This window comes from Chelonoidis abingdonii, chromosome 4, assembly GCF_003597395.2.
Source record: "Chelonoidis abingdonii isolate Lonesome George chromosome 4, CheloAbing_2.0, whole genome shotgun sequence".
NCBI lineage: Eukaryota > Metazoa > Chordata > Testudines > Testudinidae > Chelonoidis > Chelonoidis abingdonii.
In genome coordinates, this window is record NC_133772.1 from 29,917,054 (window position 1) to 29,929,377 (window position 12,324).

General features: G+C 52.7%; 1 protein-coding gene across 1 annotated transcript; it reads left to right on the top strand.

Annotated features, from left to right (window-relative positions):
- The first annotated feature begins 575 nt into the window (after positions 1 to 575).
- LOC116816954 (zona pellucida sperm-binding protein 3-like) lies at positions 576 to 9,021 on the top strand. Its single transcript, XM_075066000.1, has 9 exons — positions 576 to 645; positions 2,867 to 3,045; positions 4,243 to 4,355; positions 5,236 to 5,339; positions 5,867 to 6,038; positions 7,014 to 7,125; positions 7,408 to 7,594; positions 8,057 to 8,299; positions 8,765 to 9,021. The coding sequence occupies exons 1-9, from the start codon at positions 576 to 578 to the stop codon at positions 9,019 to 9,021; spliced, it is 1,437 nt and encodes a 478-aa protein (XP_074922101.1).
- Positions 9,022 to 12,324: the final 3,303 nt, after the last annotated feature.

Genomic DNA, 12,324 nt, shown 5'->3' on the forward strand with positions numbered 1-12,324 from the left:
GCCCTTGAATGTTCTGTGCCTCGGTTTCCCATCAGTATAATGGGGGTGATCATCCCTTCCTCACTCACCAGCTGGGCTAGGAGGAGAGTTAGTTCATCCATCTGTGTGTAGGACTAGGAGATCCTTGCCTGGGAGGTGGGGTGTTGTGGTCTTGCCTGAGTATGAGGGTTTCATCCCCCTGTGTTGGAGGGATACAGGGAAACAATAAGCAGAAACTTTATAAACCTGCTCTTATCACAAATGGGTTGTAAACAGACATAAAGTCTCTTACAGAAGTGGGTAGGTGGCTTTTAATTTACCCTCACTAGGAATGGGGCAGAGTTACCACCCCTGGGAGCTGACCCTACAACCCCAAGGGCTCAGGGTTGCACACATCTACTAGATGGAGTCTGCCTGGCTTTGGCTGGCCACTCTCACCTGCCCCTTGTCAAAGCTGCAGAGGATGGGACTGGAACTGTGGCCCATGCGGGTAATGGAGGAATTACAGGCACCTGAGTGCTGCTCCCTCTAGTATAAAACCAGCTAGTGAGGGAAGCTTTTCCTCATGTGGCTGTTTCCTGAGGGGGAAGTGGAAGATGGGAGCTCCTGTGGGATGTTGGGCTTTGCTCCTTTTAGTCGCTGGTGCTTGGGCTCAAAATGCTTCAGGTAAAGTGGGGAGAATGAGGGGTGCTGGGTGTAAACTGAGTCTCTTGCTGTGGTTTATCCTCCAACTGTGTGGGGCCTTCCTGCTCTGGGCTCTAGCCTCCTGGAAGAGCTGCTGGGTAGGCAGAGCCAGATCCAGGTCTTGTTGTTCATTTGTTTCACTGGAACTTTATGTTCTGGGCAGGTAAAACCTAGGGCTCTCCTGTGTACAATGTATTCTGGGCACCTGCTTGGTGACTTATCTGCTGGCAGGGTGCCTACAAAGCTTCACTTCCTTCTGGCCCTCATGGGGAAACCCCAGTCTCCCTGCAGATGCCAGGTGTGGAAGTTGCTCCCTCTGCCAGTCTTTGGCTTTTAAAGCTCCCTAAGTATGCAACTTCCCTAGGGGCTAAATAGCTAATCTCTTACTTTATACAGTGTAGCCATGTTAGTCCCAGGATATTTCAGTGACAAGGGGGGGAGAGGTAATATCTCTTAGTGGACCAATACGGCCTAATAAAAGATATTATCTCACCCACCTTGTTTATCTAATCTCTTGTCTTGTAAAACATTGGTAGATGCTGCCACTATTCAACAGAAAGGTCCCCAGCCTGCTGATGATGGGAGTTGGGGAAGCAGTTATTACTGTAGGAGCTGCAGTAAGGTGATGAGATGTAGCTGAGGCCTGCAGTGAGGAATCCACTGTGCTTCTCTTTTCTCTCTCCCATCTGTGCCCTCCCTCCCCCTGCAACCCTTGACTTTGTCCCAGGCGAGATGAGTCTGAGCAGTTCATGGGTTCATAGACCTGCCCTCTCAAAGGAGTCAACACTGCATTTTGGTGGCTAGCTTCCTGGGGCTTAGTGGCAGCAATGAAACAGCTACCACAAGAAGAACCTTCACTGTTATCTAGGTGCCTCTGATGGCATGAGATTGGTAACACAAGGAGATACTAGCAGGACACTCCTGTGTGCCCACTTATGAGACTTCTGGGGTGGTATTGCCTAGTGGCTAGAGTGGGTTGGAGCACTGAGTGAGGGGCCCTGGGTTGTAGTCCTTGCTCTGCCGAGGTGACCTTGCTGAAACCAAAAGTTGCTAGAGCGGCTGCTGGATTTCTGGGTACCTCATTTTTGGGGTGTCTGGCTTGAGGCACCCACAGATTCAGCAGTTGATTCCCAACATCTGACTCTATCTCCTGCCCCCCCTCCCCCTCAGGATGCTTGGTGGCAAGCTACATTGGTGCTCTTCAATGCCTTTTGGGCCCTTTAACGGTTAATGCTCTCACTTTCTTCTGCCTCTAACCTGGTTTTATCAGCAAGATCTGTCGTAGCCAGTGTAACCTGCTGGCTGACACAGTTTCCTTGCTTTGCCTCCACAACTGAGGGAGATGGCTGAAGATGTCTGTCTGGTATTTCAGCTCTGGGGTTGGTGGAAGAACATGGTAAGCTGCCAAAAATTCCCATGTAATCATACCTATGACAACAGAAGGGAGCTTCTCTTGGCTTAGCAAATGTTGTTCCAGGATGTGGTGGTATTCTGCTGACAGGAAAAACATCTTCTGTTGGCATAAACTCAGCCTGCCTAAGAGGTTTTGTCATATAGCTCTGACAGACTACTGCTGTGTAGACAAAGACAAGGTCCGAGTCTCCATACACCCTGCCTGTCACCAGTGTACTGCTGCAACTCAGACATCTAGCTCCAGGACTCAGTAGCTGCCAAAGGTCTAAGGACCGTTTTGCTCAGTGTAATGAGGTGCAAAGGACATATCATGGTCAGTGATGGAGGTTGGTGGATCCTCTACTCACATCACTGGATGATCACCCCTTCTGATGACACTGGGCTTGTTCATCTGGTTACATTGTCACTGGCTGCTCCTCCCAGGGGTGGTATCAGTGCATGCCCCTGGGCAGCAGTAACCAGGGATGAACTGTGAGGGTGGTGGGGAGATCTGGTAGCTGGCCCCTGGGAGGCACAGGGCAGGTGTCTGGAATGGAGTGGAAGGAGCATGTTGGGGTTGCAGCTACTGGGAGCAACTGGAATTATGGCCCTGAGCCTTGTAGTGCTGTATGTAAATATCCAGCATCACTGACTGTGTCTGGGCTGTAGGGTATCTACCCAGCCCTTCCTGAATCCCTGTACTCCTGTGTCTTGGGAGTGATGTAAATCCCAGGACAGGGTTTCTGGGGCTGTTGTGTCTGGAGGATCCTGTGGCTGTCAGTCTGTTAACCCCTGTGCGCTCCATCTGCAGTGTTGGTGGTGTGTGGCGGCTCGCAGCTTCAGATCACAGTGCTGGCAGATATCTTTGGCGATGGTGTGACTGTCTCTGCCAAGGAGCTGACACTGGGGGCTGGCTGTGCTGTGACAGCTGTTGGACCAGATAGATTCCAGCTAGAATATCTGCTATCAGCATGTGGGGCCACCATGGAGGTGAGAGCAGAGACCAGTGGGGGGCTGGGTATGTGGATGGGTGTCAATTTCTCTTCCTGCTGAGTGCAGTCTGGTTTCAGTCCTCAGCCCTTGCCCCCACAACCTCTCCCTTCTCCTGAGGGACACCCACCTTTCTTGAGTGATGGAAATCAAGCCTCACATTCACTCACTCCACTGCTAGACACAGAGCAGACTCACTGCAATGAGGCTTTTCTTGAATCTGGATACACCCTGTCCCATACAGGAGAGAACTAATAGGGGATCTATATCCAAGGAAGCCCTTGGATGAAGGGGAGCCCAGGGCAGAGGGCCTTTTAGTCATTGGATACTAACCCATAGCATTTCACTTCATGGCTGCAGCTAAACTGGGTGCAATGGTACAGTGTCTAAAGTGCATTGCAGGGGCTGTGGAGGGCTTAACACTGCCCATGAGCAGGCACAATGCAAGTGCTGAAGCAGATCTATGAACACTGGCTTGTGAAATTGCTTGGGTAACTCCTGCCTTCCTCTGGTGCCCACAGGTTCCTGCATACCAGGAGGTGGGGATACAGACTGATTTAAAATGGAAAGTTACAGGCCTTGGAATTATTGGAGCTGGAAGTAGTGCCCAGGGTTCCCCATGTGCTCAGCATGCCCCTATGGGAAGGGACTCTCCATTACCCCATCTGGAAAATGACAGACTTCCCATATTCCATGGTGGTCCTGAGGCTTAATTCATGTTCACATGTGATGAAGTGTTCAGGTGGAAGGTACCACTGTAACCCCCTCTTTCAGGGCACTGCATGTCCCCTCTAGTGGCTGATCTGTGGAGGCTTGACTCTGCTACAGCCCCTGGCTAGAAGATGGATTCCTCTGGATCTTGTGTTAGCCGCTCCTGCTCCTAGGAGTCTCAGCACTAGGTCCAAGCCTTGATGTTGGCCCAGGAGGGGGCTGATGACGCTATAGCAATGATGAACATATTCTCCTCTCCCTCTAGCTGGAGTTTCTTTATTACCTGCCCCCTTAAATGGCAGTGGCTGGAGGGTTGAGGGCCAAATGTAGTACTCTACTGACTGGCGCTCTGAGGTGTCTCTCCAATGGTGTATGCACCACCTCCTCCTGGCTGGTCAAAGTAGCTATTCGGCTAGACTGGAGGCCCTGCTGCTGGGTGGATGGAGCAGGGTACCAATCCTTGGCTGTCTTTTTTGCTCTGCATAGCTCCTCTCTGACACCATCCACTACAGAAATTTCCTCCACTACAAACCTTCTGCTGTGAGGGGCGTGATCCGAGCCAGTGCCTTCTCCCTCCCCATAGACTGCTTCTACCCCAGGTGAGTGAGCATCCTCCATGCAGTGCTGGGTGCTGAGATCTGTCCCAAGTTGCTTCAAGGAGCAAAGTCTTTCCCCGTTACCTGGACTTGTTCACCCTCCTGCTGAGGGTGGCCTTGGCATTGCAGGGCTGCCCCACTGAGCTTTGCTAATGGCCAGGAAGTCAGGAGTTCTGGATTGTCCTGCTGAGGGTGGGATGTGGCTGCTGGGTCTGTCGCACCAAGGCTGGGTATTCATCAACTAGTGCTGCCCAGGTCTCTAATACTCATAGCTCAGCTGCAGGAACACACAACTGAGCAGAGCCTTGGTGGGGTCTGATGTCCATGTGACCTGCCTGTCACCTGTACTAGTGCAATGCTGACCTGCTACTGCCATGCACATGCCATGCTAGTGCACATGGTGAGACAAGGAAATAGACTGAAACACTAATGCACTAGGGCTCACAGATGTCTCAGCTGAGTTCTTCACTACAGCTCTGCTCTGGCTACGCTGTAGACCTAGCTCGAGCCAGGGGATGGAGGGGTGGCTGTAGATCAAGGGTGCTCAAACTAGGGGTCAGGACCCCTCAGGGGGTCAGAAGCTGTCAGCCTCCACCCCAAACCTCCCTTTGACTCCAGCATTTATAATGGTGTGTAAATGTTTTTAATTATAAGTGGGGAGTTGCACTCAGGCTTGCATGTCAAAGGGGTCCCCAGTACAAGTTTGAGAACCACTGCTCTAGATGCTATGATGTGTAACCCAGAGTTCTGCTGGGGGTGGGGTGTGTGTGTGCACACTACAAAATGGCTGCCAGCATACCTCCAAAGGGGAGAGCCATGTGTCACCACACAATGGGAGATCCTGGGTGTGTGGAAGAGGTAGTGATTGTCTCCTCTGTTCCAGGACTGGTAATGTCTCTTCCTTGGGCCTCCAGCCCACCTGGGTCCCCTTCAACTCCACCCTAATGCACAGACACCACCTGGACTTTGCCCTGGATGTATATGACAGTGAGTGCTGGTATATTGGGGCTGGGGGAGGCGGTGCTTGGGAGTCTCCAGGGATCCCACCCAGTCTATAGCTAAATGGCTGGCCTGGGATCCCACTAGCCAGGCTTGTCTCCAGGGGGTGAGTTAGGAAGGGACTTCATTGCTCATGCAGATACTACCAAACTGTTCACAAAAAGGGGGAACTGGGGGCACCCCAAGTTTGGTTAATGTACCTCAGTCCTGTGTTCTCCCCCAGCCCTGCCAAGACCCTTTTGCTCATCTCTGAGCTCCCCTTACCTTGACCCATAGCCCCCTCCTATTCCAGCTGTTGATACCCCTCAGTCCCACCTTACAGCCCCTATTCTAGCCTTGGGTTCCCTCTCCCACATCTGTTGATGCCACCCTCAATCCTCCTGTCTTATACCCCTTTCTCTGGCAGACTCCTTGCTAGTGTGTGTTCAGGGGGTGGGGTGGGGGCAGTGCTACTTAGGCAGGAACAAGGAGGGTTCAGGTAAGTGTCATCCCTCCCCCATCTTCTTTGTCCTCAGGTACCTGGTCATTCCCCCTGTCTGACCCCACTTACTACCTTGGTGACCTGATAAACATCCAGGCATCTGTGAGAACTGGCAGCCATGCACCTCTGAGGATCTATGTGGATGAGTGTGTGGCACGGCCAAGTACAGCATCTTCTATAAAATATGAGGTCATCACAGACCATGGGTGAGCATCTGGGGCAGAAGACTCTGAATGGGCTCTGGTGTCTGGTACCAAAGCATCATTTTTATCTAGCAGGACTAGGCAGCACTGGCCCATGGGGAGAGGCAGGAAGGAAGTGGATGGTGGGCCTTCTAGGTTGTTGTTAGGGCCCTACCAAATTCAGGGTCCATTTTGGTCAATTTCAGTTTTAAGATCTTTTAAATCCTAAACTTTATTTCAGCTATTAAAGTCTGAAATTTCAGTGTCTGTAACTGTAGGGATCTTGACCCAAAAAGGAGTTTGGGGGGTGGGAGATCACAAGGTTATTGTAGGCAGGGTTGAGACACCGCTACCCTTACTTCTGTGTTGCTGCTGGTGAGGTGCTGCCTTCAGAGCTGGGTGCCTGGCCAACAGCCACGGCTCTCTGGCTGCCCAGCTCTGAAGGCAGCAGAGAAGTAAGGGTGGCAATACCATGAGCTCCCTAAAATAACCTTAGGACCCCCAATTTGATAAACACTGACCTCCCCTGTGACCACTGTATAGTATAGGGTAAAAGCACACACGACCAGATTTCCTGGGTGGGAGGGCAAATTTCACAGTCCATGACTTCAGGTATCAGAGGGGTAGCCGTGTTAATCTGGATCTGTAAAAGCAGCAAAGACCTGTGGCACCTTATAGACTGACAAGTTTTGGAGCATGAGCTTTTGTGGGTCAATACCCACTTTGTCAGATGCATCCATGACTTGTTTTTCATGTCCATGAGTTTGGCAGGGCCCTAGTTACGAGTAATGATCTGTACAATCTGTATCTCCAGGCTACTCAGCAGGCTGCTCCACCATTGCCCCAAATCCCCACAATTCCTTGTCTCCTCAGCCCTGGGATCTGGGTGAGGCCAAGCCTAAGCTGTTTCTCAGGTCCCATATGGACAGTCTGGGAACCAGGATGATGGCCACTCATGGCACTGAGGCAGCTGGGTGAGTAACCCCCTCCTTCCTACAGATGTCTTGTGGATGGGCAGCACAGCCGCTCCCACTTTCTTGCCCCACGAGGAGACCAGTTCCTCCGTTTCCAGCTGGACACGTTTGTCTTCACCGGTGCTTCCAATAGCCAGGTCAGTACAGAAGGGGTGGGGGTGCTGAGCCACCTGGAAGGGCCCAGATTTCCCTGTATTGGGTGGGTGTCATGGCTGCCATATCCATGAGGGACTCTCCCACAGGGCCCTGCAAGGAGATGAGGTCTTCTGTCCTAGAGACATGGATGGACAAAGGTGTGGGGCAGAATAGCTGCTGTATGGTGAGAGGGTTCCCTCAGCCTGACCCCAGAGTTGAGTTCTGGGCTCTCCCTGCATCCCACACAGAACCATATCTGGCTGTGACATCTCTCATGTTTTCAGATCTACCTCCTGTGCCACCTGAAGGCAGTGGCTGCTGGCCCTGCCGACCAGCACAACAAGGCCTGTTCCTATGACCCAGCCACCACAGCCTGGCACTCCCATGAAGGAGGCAACTGCTCCTGCTGTGCTTCCCCTGCTGGCTGTGGGAGCAGGAGGAGGCGCCGGCGTCTGCCTCAGGACAGGGAAGGTAACCTTGCCCCTGCCTTGAAATGCCCCTGCAGTCCTGCTAGAGGAGCTTGCCTGGCTTGTGCCATTCCTTGGTGGGTTGGGGGAGGCTGGTTGGGCTAATGGCTCCCTGGGATCCTTCAGTCTCTGTTCCCTTCCCCTCAGACTGCTGTGCCTTGGCACCAGAGCAGTGGCTGCCCTATGGGCATGTGGCCCCTTCTAACACTTAGAGGATGGAGAGATGCTTCCTTTCTTGCCCATGAGACTAAGCTCCCATCTGGCTGATGTCAGAGCTGAGCCCAGATGCTTCTGATATGGGGGCTGGATAGATCATTTGGCTTGCCGCACATGTGGCTTCCACCCCACCAGACCCTGTGCTGATTGCTAGTGGGCATTGGCATGGCAGGAGGAGGGGGAGTGAGGCATTCTGCATCTGCTCCCAGACTGTGGCTGTGCTCACTCTCTTGTTCTCTCCTTCCCCCAGGACTCCTTGGAGAAGCAGACCTCCAACTTGGCCCCATCAAGCTGGCCACCAATTCCTCCATTACACCAGGCTCCAGCCTCCTCACATTGGCTTCTACAGAACCCACCTTTGCCACAGCAGGGGCTGTTGAACTCTCTTCCACTGTGCCCATCTCTGGCACCCCTAAAGCCATCCACCCTGTCCTGTTCTCTCCCAATCGGGCTGTGAACCCCATTGTGAGAGGGGACATGAAGGATTCTTCAGGTGAGTGATCTGTCATGGGAGTCTCACTCCAGTCAGCTCCCCCATCTGTCAGTGGGTGTCCTGTTGCTCAATGTAGCCATGAGCAGTCTGGTCAACTCCTTATTGTCTTGTCACCTAGCCAACTGGCAGAACTGAATAATGGGGTTGCTGCCACCGGCTGCAGGCCCCTATCCTGGAAATCTGGGATACAGGGAGATCAGAAGTCTATTATTCTCCCCCAAATAGAAATATGGCTAAGCCAACATGTCCTGCATGCACTGAGTGTCTAGGAGAGGGTGGAAAAATGAGCCTTCCTGTGCTGTCTTTGTGGGACAGGGTAAAAAACACACAAGGATTGATGACTTTAGGCAGCAGCCACCATTCCCTGGTGGAGAACAGTTGGGAGGCCTGTTGGAACCAGGCTGCTTTGACCACATGTCCTCACAGCCTCTCTCCTGAGCTCTGCTCTGTATTTCTTTCCCACAGGGCTGCAGCTCCCCTTCTCTGTAACCACTCTGGCCATCGCAGTGCTGTGCTCACTCTTTGTCTTCCTGGGAATCCTGGGTTGCTACTGCTCCACCAAGCGCTACCACAGAGGATACCAGATGGGTGCTGTTGATGTTGCCTTGGGGGAGTCTGGTGCTGTTGCCATGGCACCCACAGCCTCTAGGGACTCCAGTGTAGCCTCTAAGAAACCTGGTGCTGTGGTGGCTGCAGCCTGTGGGGAGTCTGGCTCTGTATGAAACTCCAGTTGCCTCTTAATAAATAAACCAGTCAGTCAATGGAAATGTCTCATTCCTCAGTGTGGGGGCAGCTGGGGTCAGGGGGACTTCAGCACCACCTGGCTGCTGTGAGCCTCTTCTGTCCCCAGTTTAACTAAGGCTAGTCATACCAGTACCTTCTCCTTCAGGATCAGAAGACAAGCTGACCACTGAGGGTCCAATTTCCAAAAGAGCACTCCATCCTCCATATGGAGATATGAGCTGACCTCTAGGCTGGGGGAGCTTCTTCCTCTTTAGCAATGATTATACCATAAACCACCCACTATGTACCTTCCTCTGGGGCATGGCCCTGCTGGTCCCTGCCATGGGGTGTTACAATTTCCACAATGATGGAGGGGCTTGTTGCTGAGGGAACATTGTTTCCTTTTTTGGGGTAAGAGAGCTAGGTAACCAGGATGACTTTGGTATTCCCCCACTGTAAATGGGGTGGGGGAGGATGCTGAGTCTTCATGCTCTGCTACCTCCATCTGTTTTTCCTGAGGGTAGGACAAACTTGCTTCATTCAAATCTTGGAACTCAAGGGATTTGAGCTAATTGATTCTCTGCACTAATGGATACATCAATCTGACTGATGTGACTTGTTTGGTCCTATTTCTTCACTTGCTGTCCCCCTCTCACTTGTGGTGGCTAGACCCCTCCCCCACACACCCGATCTGAACCTAAACAATCCCCCTAACTACTAGGGTCAAGGTACCCAAAAGGCAGTTAACTGGAGCTGTCCTGGTACTGAGAGCATTTAGAGTGGGTTTCTAACAGGGTGACACACACGACTTCTCTGTCCATTGGGTGAGGTATTACTGTGAGTCCTACTCTGAGGGGCTGAATGTGTTCTGTTCTCCTGTGTACCTCAGTAGGGCTGATGTCAGGGTGGGACAAGATACCACAGTTGATCCTAAGCCATGCCCTGGTGAGAAAGTGGGGAAGGCAACAAAGTGCAGGAAGGGATAGAGAATTGTACAGAGACAGTCTCAAAGATCTTTCTGCCCCACTCCTGCCATGCTCAAAGGTCTCACTAAAGTCCAGCTTAGTAGCTACTGAGGTGGATTCTAGGCCAGCTCTCTGCAAATTCACCAAGACTTTTGGCCTAGATGTCTGAGTGCTGGGACCTTATAGTTCAGGGGTAGGCAACCTTTTGGAAGTGGTGTGCCAAGTTCACTGTAATCTAAGGTTTTGAGTTCCAGTAAGACATTTTTAATGGTTTTAGAAGGTCTCACAATAGTTATTTAATATAGAATTTAAAGTAAACAAGGCTTTTAAAATACTTAAGCTTCATTTAAAATGCAGATCTATCAGTTCAATGTGATTCTTGCCCTCGCTTTTCCTTGCTGAGTTTTCCAATGTGGGCTAAAGCAGGGGGTGACTGAAGAGCACTGGATCAAGGCCAGGAGCAGAGCCCTCAGCTGGCTGCCAGTACCCCAGGATGGCAGTGAGCTGAGCAGGGCTGCCAGCCAGAACCCCAGACCAGCCACAGGATGAGCTGTTCAGCCTACCGCTGGCTCCGCTCAGTCCACTGCTGGCCTGGGGTTCCAGCAAGATGAAAGTCACTTAAATTTCTTACAGGTACTAGCATATTGCAACTCCCCTTAGGGAGAGGAGCTCAGGGGCTGGGGATGTGTGTGATGGGAGTGTGGGGGATATGGATGATGCCAGTCAGGGCTGGGAGCATGGGGGGTGCAGGAGTCAGGGTTGGGTGGCCTTAAGGGCTCAGGGCAGGGGGTTGGGTTGTGTGTATGGAAGAAGTCCTGGGCTGGGGCTTGGGGATGGCCTGGAACAGTTCTGGGTGCAGCCAGGTTACCTGGATGGTGGATGGATCCCTCTACTATGCTGTTCCTGCCAAGGGAGCTGTGGGCAGGCACTGCATCTGCAGGCAAATGGGGGGTGGCAGAAGACCCCCCTGGCCTGCTGCTCCCTTCCCCTTCCCCCAAGGGGCTGCAGCTGTGCATGCCACAGGGATGACACGTGCCTGTAGTCCCCTGCTATCCAGCCACTGTGGTGACGGAGGGGCAGCAGGACAGGCTGGGACGAGGACACCTCACCGTGCCTCCAGACAGTCTCTTTTGCTTGCCTGACTGCTGCTTAGTCCAGTGTACGGGATCACCAGTGCCAGCCTGCCAGAGTGTTCCGGCAGCCAGCAGGACCCCAGATGGGTGTGCGCCACAGGCTGTGCCTCCAGCCGCAGCGGGGTGCCCCAGCATCGGCTGGCTCTGAGCACACGCGCTGCACCTTACTTCCCCTTCTAGGTCCCAGTGGCAAGGGGCTGGCGGGCGGGACCCTAGAGCAGTGGTGGGCTGAGCAGCTCAGCCCACTACCAGTCTGGAGTTCCATCCCCCAGCTCCTGCCAGCTGGGATTTCAGCCACTGGTCCTGCTCACCCCACTGCCAGCTGGGGTTCCATCCATCCAGGCCAGTAGTGGGCTGAGTAGAACTGGCGCCCGGGACCCTGGGCTGGCAGTGGGCCAAGCAGGGCTGGGGTCCTGCTCAGCCTGCTGCCAGTCTGGGGTTCTGGCCACCAGCTCCACTTGGCCTGCTACCAGCCTAGGGTTTCCTTCACCTAGGCTGGCAGCGGGCTGAGCAGGGCCACCGGCTGGGACTTTGTGTCATTAAAAATCGTCTCGTATGCCACCATTGGCCTGTGTGCTGTGGGTTGCTGACTCCTGTTATAGTTGTTAGTGCTGGTGTATCATATGGTAGAGGAGAACTCTTCTCGGACAGTTGAGGGTCTTGCTTTCCTCTCACTAGTAATTGGATTGTGTGTAAACCTGTACTCAAACTGAGCTCTCTTCTCCTATCTATTGAGGAACAGGGGGAAAGATGTGAGGAATCAACTGTATTTGCACAGACGTGCCTCATCTGCCTGCGTGATCAGCAGACAGACCAGCTTTGCCAAAGGGATCAGTTCTGGATTAAAAGCAGAGCTAATGAAATCTCATTGTATAACTAAAGGATAGGGAAGAGAACTACACTTGGGTTCTGTTAAGTGAGGAAGTCTCTCTAACTGTAGCTCACTTGCTAAATGTGGGGTTGTCATGGTATAATTCCCCACTCTGAACCTTAGCGTCCAAGAGATGGGGTACCAGCATGAATTCCTCTAAGCTTAATCACCAGCTTAGAACCTGTAGCACTGCCACCAACCAGGAATTCCAGTGCCTGGTACACTCTGGTCCCCCCCAAAACCTTGCCCGGGGACCCTGAAGACCCAGATCTTAAAGCGTAAGCAGAGTCAGGATGAGCTGTGCCCTGACATCTGGTGGTGAATTATGGGAAG